This window comes from Phyllostomus hastatus, unplaced genomic scaffold (assembly GCF_019186645.2).
Source record: "Phyllostomus hastatus isolate PE091 unplaced genomic scaffold, TTU_PhHast_1.1 phas_contig_29, whole genome shotgun sequence".
NCBI lineage: Eukaryota > Metazoa > Chordata > Mammalia > Chiroptera > Phyllostomidae > Phyllostomus > Phyllostomus hastatus.
Window position 1 is genome coordinate 37,134,726 of NW_025333835.1, and position 21,638 is coordinate 37,156,363.

At 42.2% G+C, this 21,638-nt stretch overlaps 1 protein-coding gene across 4 annotated transcripts in view; it reads left to right on the forward strand.

Annotated features, from left to right (window-relative positions):
• Positions 1-391: 391 nt before the first annotated feature.
• GPC5 (glypican 5) overlaps positions 392-21,638 on the forward strand; it is a 1,174,820-nt gene continuing 1,153,573 nt past the window's right edge. For all 4 annotated transcript variants that reach the window (XM_045839276.1, XM_045839278.1, XM_045839277.1 and 1 more), the window contains exon 1: positions 392-947. In XM_045839276.1, coding sequence (XP_045695232.1) covers positions 785-947 — 163 coding nt within the window. In that variant the 5' untranslated portion in view covers positions 392-784. The remainder of the gene's footprint in view (positions 948-21,638) is intronic.

The window sequence follows — 21,638 nt, forward strand, 5'->3', positions numbered from 1 at the left end:
TTTTATATTGCGCCCAGATCCCATTCCATGTAATCTGAATACAAAGTCCAATGGATTGAGGACCTAGATCTATAGGGAAATATCTCATCCTCGTTCTACCTGGTGTTTCTTCTCCACGTTTGTTTCTGCTGATCCTCTACACTCATTTGCTCTCTTTTCTTTTCTTTTCTTTTCTTCTTTTTTTTTTTTTTTTTTTACCAGACTATCCCTGCGATTGGCTGGCAGAGGGAGGACCGGTTTGGGTTTCGTATTTCTTTGCTCCAGGCAGCGTCGCTCTCCTGCCTCTCCAGCGTGGGTCTCCGCGTTAGGGCAGCGGGGCTCGGGCTCCCCGGGCAGCCCGTCGGGGGCGTGGCGTGGAGGGGCGGGGCTTGGCCGGGGGGCGGGGCTTGCCTGCGGAGCGCGACCGGCGGGCGCGCCCCAGGTTGGCGGTTTGCAGCCCAGCTGGGGGCGACAGCGGCGGTGGCCAGATCCGGAGGCTCGCGGGCTCGTGTGCGGCTCCAGCTGAATTCCTCGCCCGGTCAGCTCTCGCTCGACCCCGGCGGAGAGGGAGACCCGGCGGCGCTCTGCCGGAGAACTCCGGTATCTCAGCCTCGGGCGCCTCGGGAGAAAGCCAAGTGCTCGCAGGTGCAGCCCGCGCCCCAGAGCCGCCCCGGGACGCCCACGCCCGGACGCCAGCCCTGGGACGACTTGACTTCCGAACGCGTTCTCGAGCCTGCGGCGCAGGGCGCGCGGGGACAGTGGGGTCCACGGCGGAGACCGGGGTGAGCGGGACGCACCGCTGAGGATGGACGGACCGACCTGGCGTGCGGGCTGTTGCTGTCTCCTCCTTCTGGCTCTCGTTGGGGTTACCCGCAGCGAAGGCTCGCAGAGCTGCGAAGAAGTTCGGAAACTTTTCCAGTGGCGCCTGGTGGGAGCGGCCAAGGGGCTGCCGGATTCGCCGAGGCCAGGTAAGGCGCTGCGGGACCGCGCAGGGCAGTGCCTCCGGATGCCGGGCCAGAGCATCCCGAGCGCCGCCACTGCGCTCCCCAGCCTCCCGGCTTGGCCCTTCTTGGGAAGATGACCTTTCAGGCTCTTTGGCCGAGCAAGGTGAATCCCGACGAGGCCTCCAGGGGAAGCTCGGTGTAAATATCTCGATCTCAGCGCAGGTCCGGGGTCTCCTTGACTGTGGGAATAGCCTCCAGCTAATTCGAGCTCCGGGCGTTTGCTTCCCGCCAGGTCTCCCCTAGTCTGGGCTGATGTGTGGGAACGGGCCAGTAAAACCCACAGCCGGGGCCAGCGCGGCCTGACCGCGCGTCTGTCCCGAGTGGGAATTTCACCAATGCCCCGCCCGGGGACTCCTGTTTGCTGCTTTCTCGTGCGGTGGAAGGAGTTGGCTTGGTCGCTCCAAGTTCGACTCTGAAAACACAAACCAGCGTTACACTTCTTTGCTCGAGCGTGGGGCCCTGGCCAGGTCAGCCGGTCCCCGTCTCTAATTAGCACTCGGACCCGGGACACCCACCCACTTTGGCGTGACCTTTAGCCGCTTCTCCGCGTCCTGGCACTACACCCTCCTTGCCGGAACCGAACTCTCGGGATCGCCTGAAAGATGTGATGGCAACAGGAGGTCAAACTGAACATACTGTGGAGCCACTTAAGGCGATGAGATGCTCCAAAGCTGAAAGCGGAGAGAATGCAGTAAGCGAGCGTGGCTAGTGTAGATTCTGCTTCCTGCAAGAGCGTTTTGCCTGCGCTCGTACCCGCCGCTGCCCACTCCTACCGCGCACATTTCCTTCAGCTGGTGGAGTCTCCCGGTTACGTTAGGTCTGCAAGAATAGGTCTTAACTATCAAACGCGATAGCAGGTGTCTGGAGCTGAGACCTTATCGGAGAAATGTAGCCTGATTACGAAGCCAACACAGCTGAGGACTGTGAGCGTGTTGGTTAACAAAGAATTTGTGGAGGATGCTTGGGTCTAACATCCGTTCTCTGCCTGAGCTTTTAGTGCAGGGAGACTTGTTCTTAGCACTATGGAGTAGGTACTTTGCTGGATTGCTTTGCTGGTTGTGAACTCAGTTCTGGAGTCATGCTACAAGGGAAATCAACATATTTGGGGAATCCAAATATCTTGAATCCATTTTAGTTTATGTGACCAGTCTTTTAAACCAACACAAATATTCCCTTGAACATCTGTTCGATATTAGGTGTTTTCTTTACTATTTGAAACAACATAGTTGAAATTCTTTGTCCTCAAAAAATAGTACCCCCTTTAAGCCTGTTTTCTTACTTCAATGCATTCTTGTCATTAAAAACAAACCTCACTTACCTGTAGCTGATAACACCTCATGCGTCAGGGTTTGTGCGGGAGGAGGCCGCAGTGAGGGCACTGGGCTGTGAAGTCCTCACCTGCATTATCAGATGTGGCCTCCCAGACACTGTAAGTTTGGCTGATACGCTCAGTGAATGTTGACAGCTCCCCAGGAAGGCCTTGATTTCACCCACGTGTCATGTCTCAGTATTTCTGGTCCCTGCTGGAGGCAACACATTGACCAGAAGGTATTACATTTCTAGAACCTTGTGCGTGTTTCGTCTCTTTTGAAGAGGAACTTCACGGAGGGTCAGAACATCTCACCAGTAGGGCAGGAGAAACTGAAGCTCTGCCCTGCAGCGAAGGAAATGGTTGTACTTATTCGGGTTTGTTACACCTCTCTCTCTCTCTCTCTCTCTCTCTCTCTCTCTCTCTCTCTCTCTCACACACACACACACACACACACACACCCCACCACCACCACCACCAGGATGGCAAAGACCTTCTTTTCTAAGCCATCCTGGATTGTTTCCTCATTGCAAGTACCTTCACGGACGTGCGTGGTGTCTGGGGTGGAGGAACTGGAGTAGCACCTACTGCCGGGGTTGTGCAGTGTAGCGCTCTTCCCGCGTCAGTGGTGCTGGCGGGGAGAAGTGCTAACTTCCTCTGATGTTTGCATTAAGGAAAAGTCACAAGCAAGTGTTATTCTGTATTAGAATCGCCCAGGAACAGGCACTGACACAGGAATCTGATATAATTCTGTATTTTTCATGTCTGTGTATTGTTGGTCATTGTTTGAATATGTAAATATTCAACTGTTTCTTTTACCCTTGGTCTTTCTCTCCTTCCCACTTAAAAAACAAAACAAAACAAAAACAAAAAACAAAACTCATTCCCACATTAAGTAATCCACACATACCACATGGTACATACGGTAAATGCTTTTCTTTATTTTTATATTTTATATGTTCTATAACATTTAGCTTGATTAAGTATAGTAGTGGGCTATCTTATTTTCTAAAATTATCCTCAATCTCAAGAGAGACCATAGTTAATGTACAAGTAGTCATTTCCACATGAGAACACAAACATTAATATTCTCTGTAACAAATTTATTTATTTAGCACTTAGGCTTTAATTGGCAAAAGATAATATGTTTAAATTTGATATTTGATTTCCTCAAAAGTTTTTTCTTCATGCTTTCTTGCATTTCTTGTTCACAGAAGGTTAATTTCTGAGATCTCTAGCCAAAATACTTTTTTAAAAATAATATAAGCTGGTAGAATAACTTTTTACAGTTTTTCCCTACATTTGTGGCTTTTACATCTTCTGAAACTATTTTACCTAATTTGAAATGATTAAAACAGTGAGAAGGGCCATTTAAGCTGTTTCTCAGATTCCCCTCACCTTTGTTCTCTGCCCTGCTCCATTTCTTTTAAGCCTATTGAGCTCCTAAGGATGTTTGGATGAGAAATGAAAAAAGGAGAGAAGGTGTAAATGTGATTAGAATTACAGATTTCCATGAGTTCTGATTTTATTTCCTAAGTAGTTGTCAAGGTGCCCTTTGCTCTTGTTTATTTTATTCAGAAAAGAACTGTTAAGCTAGAATGTCTTTTAGAGGTCCTTTTATATTTATGTTATTTATTGGGGAGGAGGGATAATGCTTTCCCATTGAAATTCTATTCACATGTGCATTGTTCACACATGTATTATTTCCTTTTTTTTTAGAAGAAGATAATTCAGAAAGGAGAGGCTTATAAAAAAAAGTCCAAGAGTACATTCAGATAATTTATATACCAACTAGTTTTAAAAGTGTGGATACTCATTGATACAGAGAATAGCTTATGGAAGACAACTTTTTCTTGGTAGCTTTTGGCTGTAAATGGGACAATAAAAATACACTTGATATAGAAAATGAAATCCTGATACGATAGGCCACTTTAAATAGACTCTATAATTTTAAATTTTTAACTGCTTTCATTGTAATCAAATCTTTTTTTTAAAGATTTTATTTATTTATTTTTAGAGAGGGAAGGGAGGGAGAAAGAGAAACATTAATGTGCGGTTGCTGGGGGTCATGGCCTGCAACCCAGGCATGTACCCTGACTGGGACTCGAACCTGCGACACTTTGGTTCACAGCCTGCACTCAATCCACTGAGCTACGCCAGCCAGGGCTGTAATCAAATACTATAATTATTTAAAACACAGTATTATTTCATTTTCACACTCAAGAGAAATAATCTATCTGGTAACCTTGGAGTTTGGAATTATAGACATTTGATTTCCAAACTTGGTTCTGCCACCAGTACTTCTGTGACCTAAGTTAATTAGTTATCTTCTTTGAACCTCTGTTTTCTCATCTGTAAAATGGGTTGCTGCAACCAAAAATAATTGCTTCATAGATGCTATGAAATAACATATGTACTGTATGTAAAATAGCACAAAGCCAGGCACACAAGTAAGTGCTCACACATGTGTTCTCACTGCAATTTTTATTTAGTGTCTTGATTTTAAATGGACTTGACCTTTAAGGGTAAAATTTTAGTTTGAGATCTCTATACATCAGAACTTATTTTTATAACAATTTTTTTCAAGTCTCAAATGATTGTTTTTAAAATTAGAAAGTATGTTTCTATCCACAATGGCATTTGTTACATTGTGGTGAATATTTTGTTTCTTTTTGTGAACCAATGGGAACTCAAAGGAAGAAAGGAGGCTACACCAGGGCTAGTGACAGCGCCCAGAGCTACCTGCCTCCACTGCGGGGACCAGCATTCAGGGAGGGGAAGTAGTGGGTATAGGGTGGTTTAGGGATTCACAGGATTAGATGGCTGGTGTCCATAGTCACTCTTTGACAGCAGTACTCTCCTTCTTGTCTTCATGAACTAACTCCTTTTGTTGGTGGAGAAGCATAGTTACAGTGATCAAATTTCCGAAGCCATAAAAGGGACCCATGGTCTGACCTAGGGGGGAGATTATTGTCAGGATTGCCCTCTGTGGAAGTCGGCCACCCAAGAAGCACCAGAAACAAATCTTTGGTCAAACAAATAAGGTTCATTTTGCTTGCTGCAGCAAGACAGATTGCGCAGCACAGGAACGGTGGATGTCTTGGTAAGAAGCAAATGAGAGGTGCTTTTTATGGGGTTTGGGTTTGTGCTGGGTGATCACAAGGAGGGTTTAATAAAGAAGGACAGGCCAGGGGTTGGGCATCTTTGTAATTTATGTAGGTGTTAGGGAGGTCATTGTCATTAATGGAGAAGAAGTAGTCACTCTTCTTGGTCAAAGAGGGGACTGTTTAATCATTTTTGGGGGGTTGTGGAGTGTCCTTGCGGCCATCCTGCCGCAGCACGGGCCTCATGGGGCTTTGTCCCATCACTGATTTCTTATTCTGTGTGTGATGTCCGTGTCAAGTTGTAAACATCGAGGGCTAGTTCTAGTGTCAGCGAAGTTTGTCACCTTCTCCTCCCAAAAATCCGGTTTGTGCTTTCATGTCTCAGAGAATCATGGGTTTCATTTTTATCCAGGCCTTTAGTAAAGTTTAATGGTGAGGAAGTGGCTATAATTTCCTACTTTTGGGTCATGGAGTATGATTGTCCACTAGGAGTTTGGCTTGTACTAATCACACCCACGCTCTCGTAATTTACTAACAGGTGTAACTTGTGTGTGTGTTTTGCCATCCTCCTCGCATCCCATAATTTACATTCCCTTTGCCAAGTGTACAACACCCTGTACTTGTACAATTGGTGTTGGGAGGGGTGCAAACTGGGGGACTTACAAGTAGCATTTCATAATTTCCCTACTCTCCCAAAGCACATTTCCAGCTTGTCTTGCCTTTCCGGAATAAGGATTTTTGTTTTGTCTGTGTTTGTATATATAATTTGCTTTCCACACTTGATAAGAACACCTTCTGTGTCTATAGTATTTTTGTTACCGTATTTTGCTGTGTATAATGTGCACCCATGTTTTGGTGTGTATTCTACACAGGATTACATATTCATCATACTCATGTAAAATGTGCATTCTCAAAAATTTGGGCAAAAATATGCACATTGTACACAGCAAGATATGGTATTATTAACTGTAACATTCCAACAACCAGATGCCTCTCTTAAACAGACATGATTTGTAAACCAATGGCCTCTTGATATAACTGTCCAAGAAACCACACATTTATTTTGTTTTAATGGAGTCATGAGAAACTTCAGTCATATGCTTTGTTGAAGTCGATTGTGAATGTCATATCTGATCTACTTGGTTAGGTAACAATACAATTTTAATAGAAAATAGCCATTTCCTACATCTGTCTTTCTTTTATAAAAGCCTGGCCACCAATTTAAAGAAAAGATAACACAAATTGTACCCTCAATTCTTCTAATTTTTAGCTGAGGTATACCAGATTTCACTAATGATATTGCTAAAATCATTCTAATATGATTTGTCATTCTTCTCTGAATCACAATAAGTAGCATAGTTTTTGATTAGCCATATCAGGTTCACACATGGCTGTTTTGTAAGTTGCATGTATAAAGTTCTTTTATGGAAAAAAATTAGATTTTGTACTTTCAGGTTTTTATAAAAGACTACAGATTCTTCTGAAAATTTAAAGTACTGAAGAGTATTAAATAAGCAAAATAACTACCTTCCAGAAATAACCACCAATAACCCTTTGAATTCATCTTTCAAAACTCTCATTAATTCTCTGCTAAGCACATATACTTTGAAGGAATGTTAGAATTACTTTATTATTCTTCATAACTAATTATGAACCTATCAATATTTCCCATGACATTAAATATCCTTCTAAACATGTATTTTTTTTTAGCAATGGTATAGTATTTTTCTGAATTACTGTACCATAAACTGAATGCTCCCTTATTGCTGGAATATAGGGTTCCAACATTCACTACTGCAAAGCCCTCTGGGAAAGGATGTGAGTGGTAAATGTGCCAAACTCTTACCCCACTTATGCCTTTGCCCATCCTCTACATTCATTTTACGTTAGGCTTTTCCAATGTCAGCACTATTGGCCTTGTGGGGCTGGATGACTCTTTGCTGTGGAGGGGTTGGTGGTGGGTGGGGAGCTGTCCTGTGCTTTGCAGGCTGTATAGAAGCTTCTAGGGCCTTCACCCAGTAGATTCTTCCTTCCCCAGTCGTGACAACCAAAACTGTCTCCAGACATTGCTGAATGTCTCCCAGAGGCAAAATCTGACTGAGTGGGAGGCACTGGCAAAAACGTCCAACCTGTGGCTCCCTCTCTCTCTCTCTCTCTCTCTCTCTGCCTCTCTGCATAGCTGACTGGTTCCCAAACTTTAGCACTTAGCTCAAAAGTCAGCTCTTCTGAGAGGCCTTTCTCAAGGTTTACTGAACTATGTGTACTGATGACCAAGGTGACATATTTCTTTTCTTTCTTTTTACTGTTGATTTTTTATCAGCAGGTCGTGTGCATGATGAGAACAGAGGACTGTCTATGGGGGCAGTTCCACTGACCTGGGCAGTTCCACTGACCTGCACAGTCCCACAGGGTCCCCCACTCACAAGAGCCTCATGCTTGGGTTAATATTCTTCTGTCGCCATCTTGAAGTTCGATCCAAGGGTCCTGCAATTTCTTTTTGCACTGGCCCCGCACATTACATGACAGTCCTGCTGTGTGCCTCACTCATTGTAGAATATCTGGTGCCCAGGACGGCGCCTGGCAAGGAATAGGATTTGAAATATTTGTTGATGTCAATCCATGGGTACTGAATACACAAGATTCTGCTATCTATATACAATGAACTTTGTTATGTTTTATAGTGTTATATAAATAGGTTAAAACTTGGCTCTTATGTTTTTTTTATTTCTTCACAGCAGGTTGGGGTCATTAGCCCAAAGCCCACCAGTGCCAAACTCACATTTTTTACACACTCCATTGCCTTAAATGCTCAAGTAGGCATATTCGTAGTCATTTAGAGCCTGCCTGCTTTGCATCCCACAGAACTGCACCCAACTTCGGCCAGTCGCAGATGAAACACACTCTGGGCCGTGAGAGGCCCCAGCTGCTGCTGCCCTTGGAGGCTCTCCAACTTGGAGACTTCACACCTTGCTGCAGAGTGGACATCACCCAGACATGTGGGCCCCGCCAATCCCCTCTCCCCTGGGAGTTCCCTTGCTCTTTCCTTCTTCTGGGTAGTGTCCCTGCTGTTGCTGTCTCTGGGCAGGGGGGCTCCTGCAGGGAGGGAACCCCCTTCTCATGCCTCCTGTCAAAGTACAGGCCGAATAAAGCTCACCGTATACTGCTGCCCTCTTGAGATAGACCACCTTTTTCTCCATCAGTCCTGAAATCCTCGAACTCACCACAAATACACCATTGCTTAGTTATTTCTAGTATAAGGTAGGGACTCAAAGAAGCAGTGCCGATTTTAAATATAAGCATTTCCTTCTACTAGACTATAGGCTACTTGAGAGTGGGATCTGTGATTTATCTTTTCGTTTGTGACTAGGCCAAAGTTAATAAATACATTTTGATTGGTAGAATTAATCTTGTATGTCTAGTTACCTAATAGGCCCAATTGATTATGTTTATGTTTTCTATGCTTAACATTAATCAAATGAGAAATGTAGAAGTTGAAGTTCTTAAAAATATGTTCTGATCTGGGCTCAGTTTCTTGTTGAATAAATTGTCTTCACAAAGTTAATGTTTCCTTATGTAACTCCACCACAAACACTATAAAGTGACCCAACCCTTTTAAAGGAATTTTTATCTACATTATCCAACAAATTTGAAGTGCAGTAAATGTGCTGCTAAGCAAATGTCTGGAAGAAAGTTTCCTCAAATGTTCTGCAAGGAAGGGAAGATTATCTAACATTTAAAATACTGGATTTATTTGTATAGTTTTTGTCATTATGTAGACAGTGTCACTGATCTGCTGTGGAACTTGAATTGATCTATTATTGGGAAAATGGAGAAGAATAAAGGTGACCAAATACAATTTACATTGGGCTCTGGGTTGGTTGCAACATGGTTTCTTTCCATGAGGAAGTTAATAGTAAGGAACTAGAAAGTGGTTCAGTCTTTCCATCGCCTATCCTTGTTAATTCAACATTGGGAGCAAAGTACATATCACTTATCTATGGAATTATTCTTGAGCTGGGGAGACTGTTTATTAAAAGATAATGATCTTCCTGGCTGGTGTGGCTCAGTAGATTGAGCACTGGCCTGTGGACCAAAGGGTCACAAGTTCGATTCCTAATCTAGGGCACACGCCTGGGTTGCACAATAGGGGGCGCGCAAGAGGCAACCGCGCATTGATGTTTCTCTCCCTCTCTCCGTCTCTAAGTAAATAAATAAAATCTTAAAAAAAAACAAACAGATACTGCTCTATACTCCATGTAGTGTAGACCAAGTAGAGAAACCACAGCCTTTCAGAATATTCAAACAAATATTTGCTGTCAATAGCAAAACATATTATGTGGAAACAGGAATAATCTGTCCCTAAATTGTTTTGAACAATTCCAATCTTAGAAATACCTAGTGTTTAGAACCTCTCTTCAATGATATCTGAGGGGAAAAAAACTGTTGTTTTATATATGTAGTGTGGTGGTTATTTATTTAGGATACCTTACAAAAGGTATTAGGAAATTTTACCTAAGTAGAAGGATTACTTAAGTCAATTCCTATCAGATGTGCATATTTTGATACAGTTCAGGTGTTAAGTATGTTTCAAATACAGTCATATTCCATAGCTACTAAACATTTCTAGTCTCATAATTTAAATTGCTTATTCTTATTCTTATTGGGGTAATGGGTTTGAATTACTAGTTTTCCTCTTCTGTTCTACAATAGATAACTAAATTTATTTAGGTTTTTATAATTCTACTTGGTTATATAATTAAATGATATTTGCAGGCATATCCTTAGTGCTCATAGTCCTTTGCTCTTCCTTCTTGTACAGTTTCAAGGGACTTCAGTTCCAGGTTTCTTCAGTATTCGTTTTGAGAGAGGGTGGCAACTGAGATGGGAGTCAAATGACAAGCCTTCACCGATCAAAAGAATACAAAATTTATTCCTAGGTGTCCTTGTTTTATGTGTGTGTGTGTATACATACATATATATGAAATGGAAGATTGTCAATATTAAATTACCTGCCCAGATTTATTTGCTTTTTGAAGAACTCCCTTATTTAGTAAGGTTATACCAAGTTACATTTGGTTCATTTTCTTTTGATCATCGAAAATGTCTGTGTTTAATGAGCTGAAACTGAAGTGGGTCAATAAAATAAAGAGATTAATAGTCTCTTCTCATCAGGGTTGGGATATAGTTTACTCTGGGGGGAAAAAAGTAATTTTTAAAAAAGGTTTTTTTGATGAACCTAAAAGGTAAAGGAAGTAGGAATAACATTGAAACTGTCAAAAAGCTGAGGAATCCATTAGTTCTTCGGGGTAATATTTGTCAGGTGAAGATTTGTAGGCATGTGTTTATATGGCAAAAGCTTTAGTTACAACACAACACTTAATTTTACTTTTATAAGTTCGGGGGCACACATAAGCTTTAGGCTATTAGATACATAAGATTCTAGGTATCTTTCGAAATATCTTACATACAAAACAAGGAGAAATGTAGGTATGACAAAGCATTGAAATGTCATGGGATAATAAAGTGGGAAAAGCAGGTATTTCAATTTATAATCTGTCCAATGCCATGGTCACACATTTTAGTGAATAACAATGAACTTGTAGTTTTGAAATAGCTTAGTCTCGACTCTATCATTTATTAGCTATGTGACTTTTAGCAAACAACTCACTTTTTCAGAGATGTTTTTCTTTCTTAGCAGGGATAGTTTTATAGGCTGTTCCTTTTCCCTTTAAAAGGTTTTTGAGGACCACATGGTATGGTGCTAAAGCTTTGTAAACAGTAATATTTTCTACAAAAGCTACATAATTAATTCTACATAATTAAGTCTATTACAAATGTTCTTCTCAGATACATTAAAACATTTTTTATGCTCAATTAGGGAGCAAAGAAATCATAGGAGAAATACTTTTTATGCTAATGAAATAACAAACTGTCAACATTTTTTCCCCCACCACTCACCCTCCAGGTATTAATCCTTTACCCTTAGAAACACAGTCTGTGTTTTAATTCTTTAGTTAATAAACAAACAATTTATTATTGATAGTTTAATCCTATGGTAAAATAGATTTGTTTATTCATATTATGTAGTTTAAAAACTAAAGATTAGTCTTTTGCAAACTAATGTCATTTAAATTAATTCAGTTAAGATTAAGGGGAAGGTCCTTTGCCTGGAAATATGCTGAGCACAGCGGAGCCAGGGCAGGCTCTGCACCAGGTGACTGATGTCACAAGGTGAGTAGAAGTTAATTCTCTAGCGTGTTTCAGCACGTTCTTGCGTGTCATTCACTGATAGGTTTTTGTGTGTCTCCTGTATCTGGGGTGAGAACTTTTCTTTCAGATGAGAGACACTGGGGTGGAGTGTGGGCTGGAAGTCTCCATCTGTCCCTTCAGATGCACCCTCCCCTCTGCTCTCTCCTGGGACTATATCAATGGGCGTTCTTGCCTCTGGCAGCCAATGGGGAGCAATGGCTGGAGCAGAGATTGGTCAAGTGGCGTGTGGTGGTCCCCAGGTCTTACTTTGTGGACTCACTGCGGGTGGCCTGGGTATGTGACTTTAACCTAAGCACCTAGCTCCTGTCGGTGGCTTCACAACTCACTCTGGACTCCGGTAACTACTTTCTCCTCCTGGCCCCGAAGAGGTTTATCAGCTCCTTCTCCACAGTTACGAGCTAGGGAGTGCAATAGTATTCCTTATTGTTTTCCTATACCCTGCCCTTTATTAAAAATTATTAAATAAAACTATTTGAGAGAGCAATGCATTTCATTCCAGGGTCCTGTATGACAAAACTTTACATACTTTAAATATTTAAGTCCACATATTTTTGGAGATACTTTGATTTGCAATTAAAAAGTATAGTAACATAAATCTGTTCTAGAGTTGATTTATAAATGCTGTCAGAAGTTCCAATCGATGGTGATTTCTCTACTCATCTTCAGTTGCCTCGTGATCATGCTTTTGTTAATTAATTGTTTCTTCCCCTCCCTTCCCCCTCCCACCCCCTTTAGGAAGAACATTGGTGATGGGTAACTAACTCTTTAGGTGTCAGTTGGAAATATGACCAAATCGATAATATGCCATACTAATAACACAGTAGTTTTATCCCCACCCATTCCACCGATTCAACCAATCAACAAATTCTCTAGATTCCATTTCACAAGTGTCCCCATAATTTCTGCCCACTAACGTTGCCATCATCATGACTTACCTAGTGCATTTTCATGGCTGGACTGAGGACTCAGCCCGCATCGACTCTTGGTCCTTTCCTGGTCAGTCCATTTTCTAACTGAGTTCCCTGTAGAACTCAGATCTTATCTTTATTCCTTGTGTTAAATCCTTTAACGATTTTCCATTGCCTTTTTATAAAATATTTAAAAAAACATAATTGTATTTGAAGACATAACTTCTGCATAAAAATAAAATAAAATAAACATAATAGTGAAATAAATGAGGGAAAACACACCCTGTGGTATTTTATCTGTAAGGCGCAGCAACCAAAATGTTGGCATTCTTAATCAGCAATGAGCTCTTATAAATTGGTGACAAAGACACTAATATTCTAAGGGAAATGGAAGAAGAACATAAAGAGGAAATTTACATCATATAAATGACTAATAAGGATAAGTGAGGATGATTGAGTGCAACATTAATAGGGAAGAAACAATTTCTTAGGAATGTCACATTGTCAAAGATTAAAAACACTGATATCCCCTGTTCCCGTGACTATAGGAAATAGAGCACTCATTTACAGATACTAAGAGAGAAGACTAATGAAGATTTCTTCTACATTCAGTGGAAATTCTTCAGTTATCACTCAAAATCGAAATTCTGTCTACCCTTTGCCTAGCAATTCCAACTTAGAGGAAAGTATTTCAGTAAAATAATCAAGTAAATTTAAGCACTTAAACACACACATACACACAAATATTCATTACACAGAAAATGTCTAGCTATGTAAATGTCTATTAAATGATAAATTATAGATAATTATGTGGTTAAACCAAGAGAGGTAAAGCTATATAACCAAATAACAAGTGACTTTATAGTACGTTGTGGGGAATAAGCAAACTATCACCTGACTAGGGAATAAAAAGGAACCTGCTTGAGCATCAATTTATGTGTGAACACACCCCAAACAAAGTACACAAAAATTCCATTAATAATAGATAGTCAGTAGATAGCCTTGAGGAATAGAATTAGGGAGAGGGAAAAAAACAGTTAAGAAGCAAAATAAATTTCACAAATATCACGGTCTTTAGAATTTTTTTTAAAAGATTTATTTATTTTCAGAGAGGGAAGGGAGGGAGAAAGAAAGAGAGAGAGAGATCGATGTGCAGTTGCTGGGGGCCATGGCCTGCAACCCAGGCATGTACCCTGACTGGGAATTGAACCTGCGACACTTTGGTTGGCAGCCCGCGCTCAATCCACTGAGCTATGCCAGCCAGGGCCTAGAATTTTTGAAACAGATAAATTTTTTAGTGAATCAGAATTTTTAATTTACCCTGAGCTAAGTGAACTTTCCACGTGTATGTGACACGGACTTACGGGGCTGCCGAGAGGAAGCCCTCACAATCCACTGGTCTCCCCATGCAACAAGGTCTTCAGCCCTCCTGGGCTTGAGTCCAATGGTGACGATAAAAACAGGAAGCCCTCTTGCTCTTTATCCTAAAAGTCTTGACTTTTATGTCTTATCAGACCCCTCATGGTCTTATCCCTTTTCTTCAGTTTAATAGGCTCCTCTTCTCCCCATGTGGATGGGCCAGCTTTCGATCCTGAGCGACCAGAAGTGAAACTGGTCCTCCTGCAATATCCCGGGAACCGCTGAGGCACTCCACACTAACTTCAGCGCCAGGAATTATTTCTGAAGTTATCTCGGAACCAGAGCGCCTAATCATGGCATGGCCTGAAGGGCAAACAGAAACATCAGTTCTCTCTTGGATGGTTGTGATAGCCTCCTGGTCTCGTTTCCAGTTTGTCTTCCTTGGGAGTCATTTTCCACAGGCTAAAAAGGTGGTGGTGTTTCTAAATGGTGAACCTGAGAATCTTGTCCTTCCAAACTAGTGCACACTTTCACATTCAAGTGACATAAGCCCAAGTGAAATTGTCGGGAACTGGGGGAGGAATGCAAGGGATACATGTCAAGGCATCGTAGGGAACAGTGAAGGCTAAGAAAGAGCAGGGATGCCGGTATGCTAAATGGATGAAAATTGGGGTTAGAATGCTTACAAATCTCTTGCTGTTTGTGGTGTCACCCTTTTTCTTGTTGCAGAACAGCCTTCTTATAGCAGAAAACATGACTACTGTTTAGCCTCCCTGCAAAAAAGGGAGAAACTGACCCAACCCTCATGGTTGCAAGTTTAAAAATTTCAGGAAGGAGATCACCCTATAGTTTTTTCCACTAACTGTAAAGATGAGTGGAGGGGGGTGGTGTCCTAGAAAGCATTTCAAGCCATTTATGCAAATCCAGTGGTGTCTGGCACCCATCTCTCATGGTTCCCCAGTGTGCACGGCGAAATCTTAAACTCCTGTGTATTGCATTTGAATTCCTACCTTCTTTTCTATTCTGGTCTCCTGCGGTCCTCTGTTCTCTCCTCGCTCACCTTCCTGTTAGGTGATGCCGTCTGCCTCGGGCCCTGAGTGTCTCCCAGACACCCATAGTGCAAGGCCCTGTCTTCCCTTTGCTTGGGTCATTTCTCAGTGTTGTGTTTGCAACAAGCAACCGCGAGGGGTAGTTTCTCCTAAGACAAAGAGCAGGGTGGTTTCTGCTTGATATATATAAAAAAAAGTGGTGCATCCCCCACAAGACCCATGTTCCTTCCCTGGAATGCAGCCTACCACATGTGTGGCATCCATCTAGAGCCCCCTGTGGAGCAGGGGAACGAGCCTCATGCTCACGCTGCTCCCTGGCTGTGCTGTGAGTCTCTCATCTTCTGTCTGCACCAGTGGAGCAGTAATATGCTAGCTTGTTAGCTTGCAAGTTGGAAGAACTCCTAGACCCTTTGTAACCAAGCAGACAGGGGCCTGCTCCTGTGGCGCCTTGGTGCATAATCCAACAATCAGTATTGGACGAAACAGGTCTCTATTTACAACATTCCAACCTTGGGGGCTCTGGGGGCACTTCAGCTTGGAGCCCTCTTTTCCCATGAGACCCAGCACTTCCCTTGTTCCCCAGACAAAGCTACAAGCCAGAAGCAAACCCAATCGTCCCCCATGTTCTTATCTTAAGGCTGCAGCACACACAATTGTTCAGTTCCTCTGGAAGGTGCCAAAGTCACCATTCTCACGCAGCAGTGCTCTCCTTTGGGACCTGGGGTACGTTGTCATCAGCCTCCGTGTCATAGTCCAGGAACACATGTACCGTGACGCACTGGATCACGGTGAAGTTCAGGAAAGATGCAAGTCTCAAGAGTCCAGACAAAGTCCAGGTTGGCATGGCAGCAGGTCAGCATCTTGCAAGGGAGAGTCTTTGGTGTCAGCCAGAGCAGGCACGATCAGAGTGGCCACGTGTCTCCTTCCTTACTGTGCCAGGCTGTGTGGCCGGACCCCGACTCCCAGCTGCGAGTGACATTGGCCAGTTTTCTGGTATATTTTACATTCCTTTGGCTGCCATTCCCAGTCAGGGCAACGACTCACTTATCCGGGCCACCTCCCCGGCCACATCACGAGTCAGGATACACCCTTAAAGTCATGCCCACCTTGCCCCGAAGTGGCTACTAACACAGCTATTAAACTAGCTACCAAGTTGCAACAGAGGTGCAAAGTATCTTAAGCTGTATGGTGTGCTTTCCTACTTCCCCCAAACATGAGCTGTGGGGGACCATGCTGTGTACCCCATTTCACCTTCACAACACCCGACAACTCTCCCCAGACCACACCATACGCAGACATGACTTTCCATTTAATCCATACTTCGATGTGTTTGCTTACCTTAATGTACTGTATCTCTTTTCATACATCTTGCCCATTGTTGCCACTCTTGGGGATATCATTCCCTCTTCTCTTCCTCAATCATGTTTGGCCAAACTGAGTTCACATTTGTTGTGCAAGTATCACATTTATGAACTGAGATTAATTTAACCCTAAGGAATTCAATTTCTCATGTATAAAGTGGGAATATTTGCTATCATCATTGTTTTGGTAGGGAGACTTATAAGGCACCTACTTAAAAAAGTATTAAAAATATTGCTGAAAATCTCCCGTGACCCACTCCCTTGTCTCTTCAGAAAGAGAAAATTATTTCTTCCTCTGAGCTCCTGCAGAACTTAGTACATACGTCTTTCATAACACTTTGTCACATTAATTAAATTTTTTTTACAAACGTGTCTCCCCCTAGACTGAGCCTTGGAGAGACAAAAATGGCATTCTCTCCTTCTTGGCATCTTTAACTATCAGAGTGTCTTGCACAGAACAGGTGTTTAATCAATATTTGATGAATTCATTTGATTTATTAATTAAAATAAAGAACAGGAAATTACTCTGCAGTTTAGCACAGATGGAAGGGAGACTCAGCATCTCCTGAACAGTCCCCTGAGTGGGGCTGTGGCTAGGAGCCCATTGACACTGTAGGGCTGCCTATTCTCACCCACAGCAGAGAAGCTCACACATGTGTCTGTCCTTACGATGCCATTTTTAAGAACTCTGCTTAGGCTGACCTCCAGAAGAATAACTAGAACACACAAATTGGATTCTGCTGCATGTTATTTCTATTGGCAGTTAAGCCGGCCTTCTTAGCAAAAAGGATCTTGCCCTCTTGGAGATAATGCTGCATGCTGAACATGTTTCTCGAAGGTTCACGGTGCACATTCACATATAAGTCTCAGAAGTACCACACTTGAGAAAATCTATTTATTTGATTATTAAGAAAACGAATTAATTTGCATAGGGCAAGAGTTTTAATTTAACTCCTATCATTCCCCTGGAACATTTTCCCCCACTGAATACCAGTGAGAGAAGCCCTTCTTGTGGATGGAGCGGATAGAGAGACTTTTATTAGAACCTTTGAAGGGAAAGGAAGAGTCTAGTGTGATTCTCAGTTTTGTTTTGTTTTTTGAGTAGAAGATGCACTGTGGGGAGGAGGGTGTGATGGGGGCGTGTGAACATGGAGACTACTGTGGCATACTGCAGTGGAATGCATAACAGGTAGTGGGAAATAGGGGTCTAAATATCACTCGAGAGTGGTGTGGATAAGGATTTGGGGGTCATTAGGTGTGAACGTGAACTCCTGGGAGTAGCAGATCACACAGGGATAGAATGAAGAGGCAGAACTGGGGTAACACAGCTAATTAAGGGTCAGGAGAAAGAAGAATCCAGTGGTGGTCTAGAAGTCAGGGAAAGGGAAGAGTGTGGAGGACTTGGGTATAGATAGTGTCAGATTCCACAAACATGTTGAGAGTAATTAGAAATGGGTGAATATGTCTTGGATTTGGTAACTCAGAGTTCACCAGTTTCCTGGATGTATACATTTACCAAGAAGTGGTGGGGTCAGAACTGAGATTGTAGGGATGATATGAGAGGGGAGTGAAAACAACAAATTGAGACCATCCTTTCAGAAGCTTAATTCTGCAGAGAAGAGGAGAAAAGCCAGGGAACACCTGGTCACTCTGGAGTGTGTGTGTTTTGCAGAGAACACACTTTGTGCACGTGTCTCAGGTTAAGAGAGCGAGGGAGCAGTGCAGAAGGGTGAGGCAGCGATTAGTCACAGAAAGCCGTTTTGGCTGTTAAGGGCTTTGGATTTCATACCAAGAGCAACAGAAAGCCATAGGAAATCTGTTAGCATGAGTGACGCTGATCAGGTTTGCATTTTTAAAAGTATCCTTCTTGTCTATACCGTGTAAAATTAGAGTGCTGATAGTACAGGTGGAAAGAAGTAAATTTGAAAAGTATTCAAGAGGTTGAATCACTATGATTTTGATTTCTTCTAGTTATCTTGCAGCATGAATCTACTCAAGTGCTTCCCGTATATATTTTTTTAAGTTGTACATCCAGCTGAAATGAGCCCATCAATAAAATGGAACATAATGACCTTAAATTTGTGGATGTTTAAATAACCTTAATTATATTGCATGTTGTGTGTGTCTATTCATATAACATACACTTCTCACTGCCTAGTTAATATATTCTTGTGCTGTAGGCCCCTTGTAACTATTTGGGAGTGAGTTATAAAATTTCTACAGGAGCTAGGAATTTGAGCCAGAAGAAGTTAAGCCATCTGTGTCTTAATTGTTCCAGTTAGCTATATCTTTCTATTTTATGTGTGTATTTGTATCCTTGCTCTTCCAATATTAGTTTAAATCACTGTACAGAGGTCATATAGTCTGAAATTAATAGTGGGCTGAAAGTTTTGGCTCAGATTTCCCTATTAGCCACTAAAAAGCATAATACAATTAGTGACATGATTCAGAGTAGTTATTAGAGCAAAAGAACAAGTAGTGAGCAAGAAGATTTCCATGGTTCTTTCTCTACTAGCTTATATGTGTTGATATAAACAAGTTAGGGCATAGGGGAGGTGTCTTTAGCCAATAGAGACCTATGTGGAATATTTCAATTGTGGATTTCCCGATCAGGAAGAGACAAAGTAAAGAGGAGACTCTATCCTAGTAGTTAGAAATACAATGGTGCCTGATAGTAAGGTATTAGATTGAAATTAAGATACAGTATTAGAATAGGAGAAATGATCAGGTCAAAACTTGTGAAGATGGTGATAGATTCTCCTGGTCACGACTACCTATAGTATGATTCTAACCGGATATGCCAAGTCCGTCTAGGCCGCTTATGGTAAACAAACCTCTAAGTTATAAATTTATGGAACAAGGTTCACAGGAAAATGCCAGTCAGTTATTATCAGACTTTCTTGGGACAAAAGTGACTTCTTTTGGTGAAGTTGGTGATGGGATTAGACAGTAGAGTGGGTGAAGACTGACAAAGTCCACGGTTTTCTAAAGATACAGACCTGGAGTTTAGTTATTCCTGCAGGATGCTCATGGCTATGACTAGGTCATGGCTCAAGGGTCTAGGAGGTGCTAGGCCTAGTATGGAGGCTGGCAGTCCAATAAAGGCTGGAGAAAAGAAGTAGACCCTGTTGAAAATTTTGGAAAAATGCAATTAGGAAGAACAAATATTGATTGAGTTATCTTGACACATTTTTGAAATGCATGGTTCAATATATTCCTTATTAGTATCTCAATTTTAGGCAGAATCCAGTTGCCTGTGTTTTGGTGGAATGCTTTTAGTTGCAAGTAACAGAAAGCATAACTGAAAGTGATTTAAACAATACATGTATTATTTCCCATGACAAAAAGATTCTCAGTGTAGTAGAGCAGTTTCAGCGTTTGTTGATTTCAATGGAATGACATGATGGCTCATAACAGGCTTGTCTAGACAAGTCTGGATATTTCTCAACAAGGCTGTTGTAGTCCCAATGATTATATGTCGATGGCTACATCCACACGTGACAGAGAAGGGACTGTCTCTGTGTTATTTCCATTTCCAAGACTAAGGAGAGCCTACCAGGAATCTACTTGATGTCTTTATTTCCTCAAGATGTGTTGGCCAGTGTTGAGTTTCTTCCCCAGGCTTTGACTTAGCAAGTGAATCATCCCTGGGCCGGGGGCAGGATCCACCTCCTATGATGGATGTAGCTACCTGAGGAGAGCAGACATAATAGAGATTTTTTAAAGAGTGAATTCTTGGGGAATGGCTGTCGGGTAGGCAGTCAATCATTCCTCCCACGTTGATGAAGGCCAAAAATCGATCGGGCCGACCTCAGGGGAGGAAGGTGTTAGATGACCATGGGGGAACATCCACAGAATGTTGACAGGGAAACAGTATGTGAGTGCAAAGTTTTAGGGATGGTTACCAGAAGGGAGAGGGTAGAGAGACGGGTAAAAAGAGGAAGGGGCATATAGTCAATAATCTTGTGATAAGTTTATATGGTGACGGATGATTAGCAGAATTAGTGGGGTGACCACATTGTAAGGAATAAAAATGTCAGATCACTATATTGTACACCCGAAACTAAAATAACCAATATAAGCTTGTATACCAAATATAATTAAATTTTTTAAAAAGTAAAAAAAATAGATAAACTTTTCAGCTTAAAAATAATTTTGTGACTATACAAATAGTCAATTGAGTAGTAAGACAACAAAAAAAAATTAGAATATATAAGGAAAAGAGTATATTACCCATTTATTCTTCCTGAAAAATTCTCTTAAACATAAATCCACCAAAAGAGGGGAAAATAGACTAAAAATGTTGACACTTTGAGACAAAGGGAGTGGTGTTAAGCATTAATTCTGCTTAAATGCACACTTGAAATTTAGTATCTTTGGTAATTTTCACGAGCAGATTGCTACTTCTATTGCTGACAGAAAAATAAATGATTATTTCACTTTCCTAACGCCAGAGGTTTTCACATTCTTTTACCATCCTACTAACTTAAAGCTCTCAGTTTAAGAGAGACAGTGGCGCAGAACGAGCTGTGCTTCTCAAATCTCCAGGTCTTACCTGTTGGCGGGACTAAATGGTGTTACCAGGACAATTAAGCCTCTATAATACTACTAGCAAGTATCTGCCCAACAACGTGGAAACTCTGTTCCTGGTGGGCTTTTCCCATCCCCTAGATATATCCCCACCAGCCCCCAAGGAGTGTTTGGGCTCACCGGTTCGGGCTTCCACTGGTTCAGTGCTGCAGGAGTTGGCTCTCCCGTGTGAGATGCCCATGTAGTGGCCATTGACATTTTTGGGTGGTTGTCATTTACAATATGACTGTAGTTTTGCTTGTTTGTTGAAACGAAACTACCCCTTCTTAGACATGCAGCTTGAGTGGGATTGACCCGGCCCTGAACTCTTGTCTGAACCAATCCAAATACTTCGTTCGCGTTTTGGCCATGTGATGGTTCCCACGGAGGCGGGGGGTGGGGGGGGTGGGGCACACAAACAAGCCCAAGTCAATGAACTGGGAAAACAAGTTTCCTGAGGCTTCTGGGTGGGGGGAAGGATGCTTTCTTTTCTCCAGGGACTACCTGAAGCATATTTTTTCTCCCCTGGAGTAATGTGCTCGGCAGCACAGGAGCCATTTCTCCGCTGGAGGCTGGAGTGCGTGAGGGTGCTCCCTGCGGGGAAACGGAGGATGGAGCTGGTCTGTCAAGGAGAGCGAGGACGCAGGCCTTCTGTGAAGCTGTTTAAGCAACAATGTCAAAAGTTGTCCCAAATTACACTTACTTCATACTTTTTAGTTTCTGATC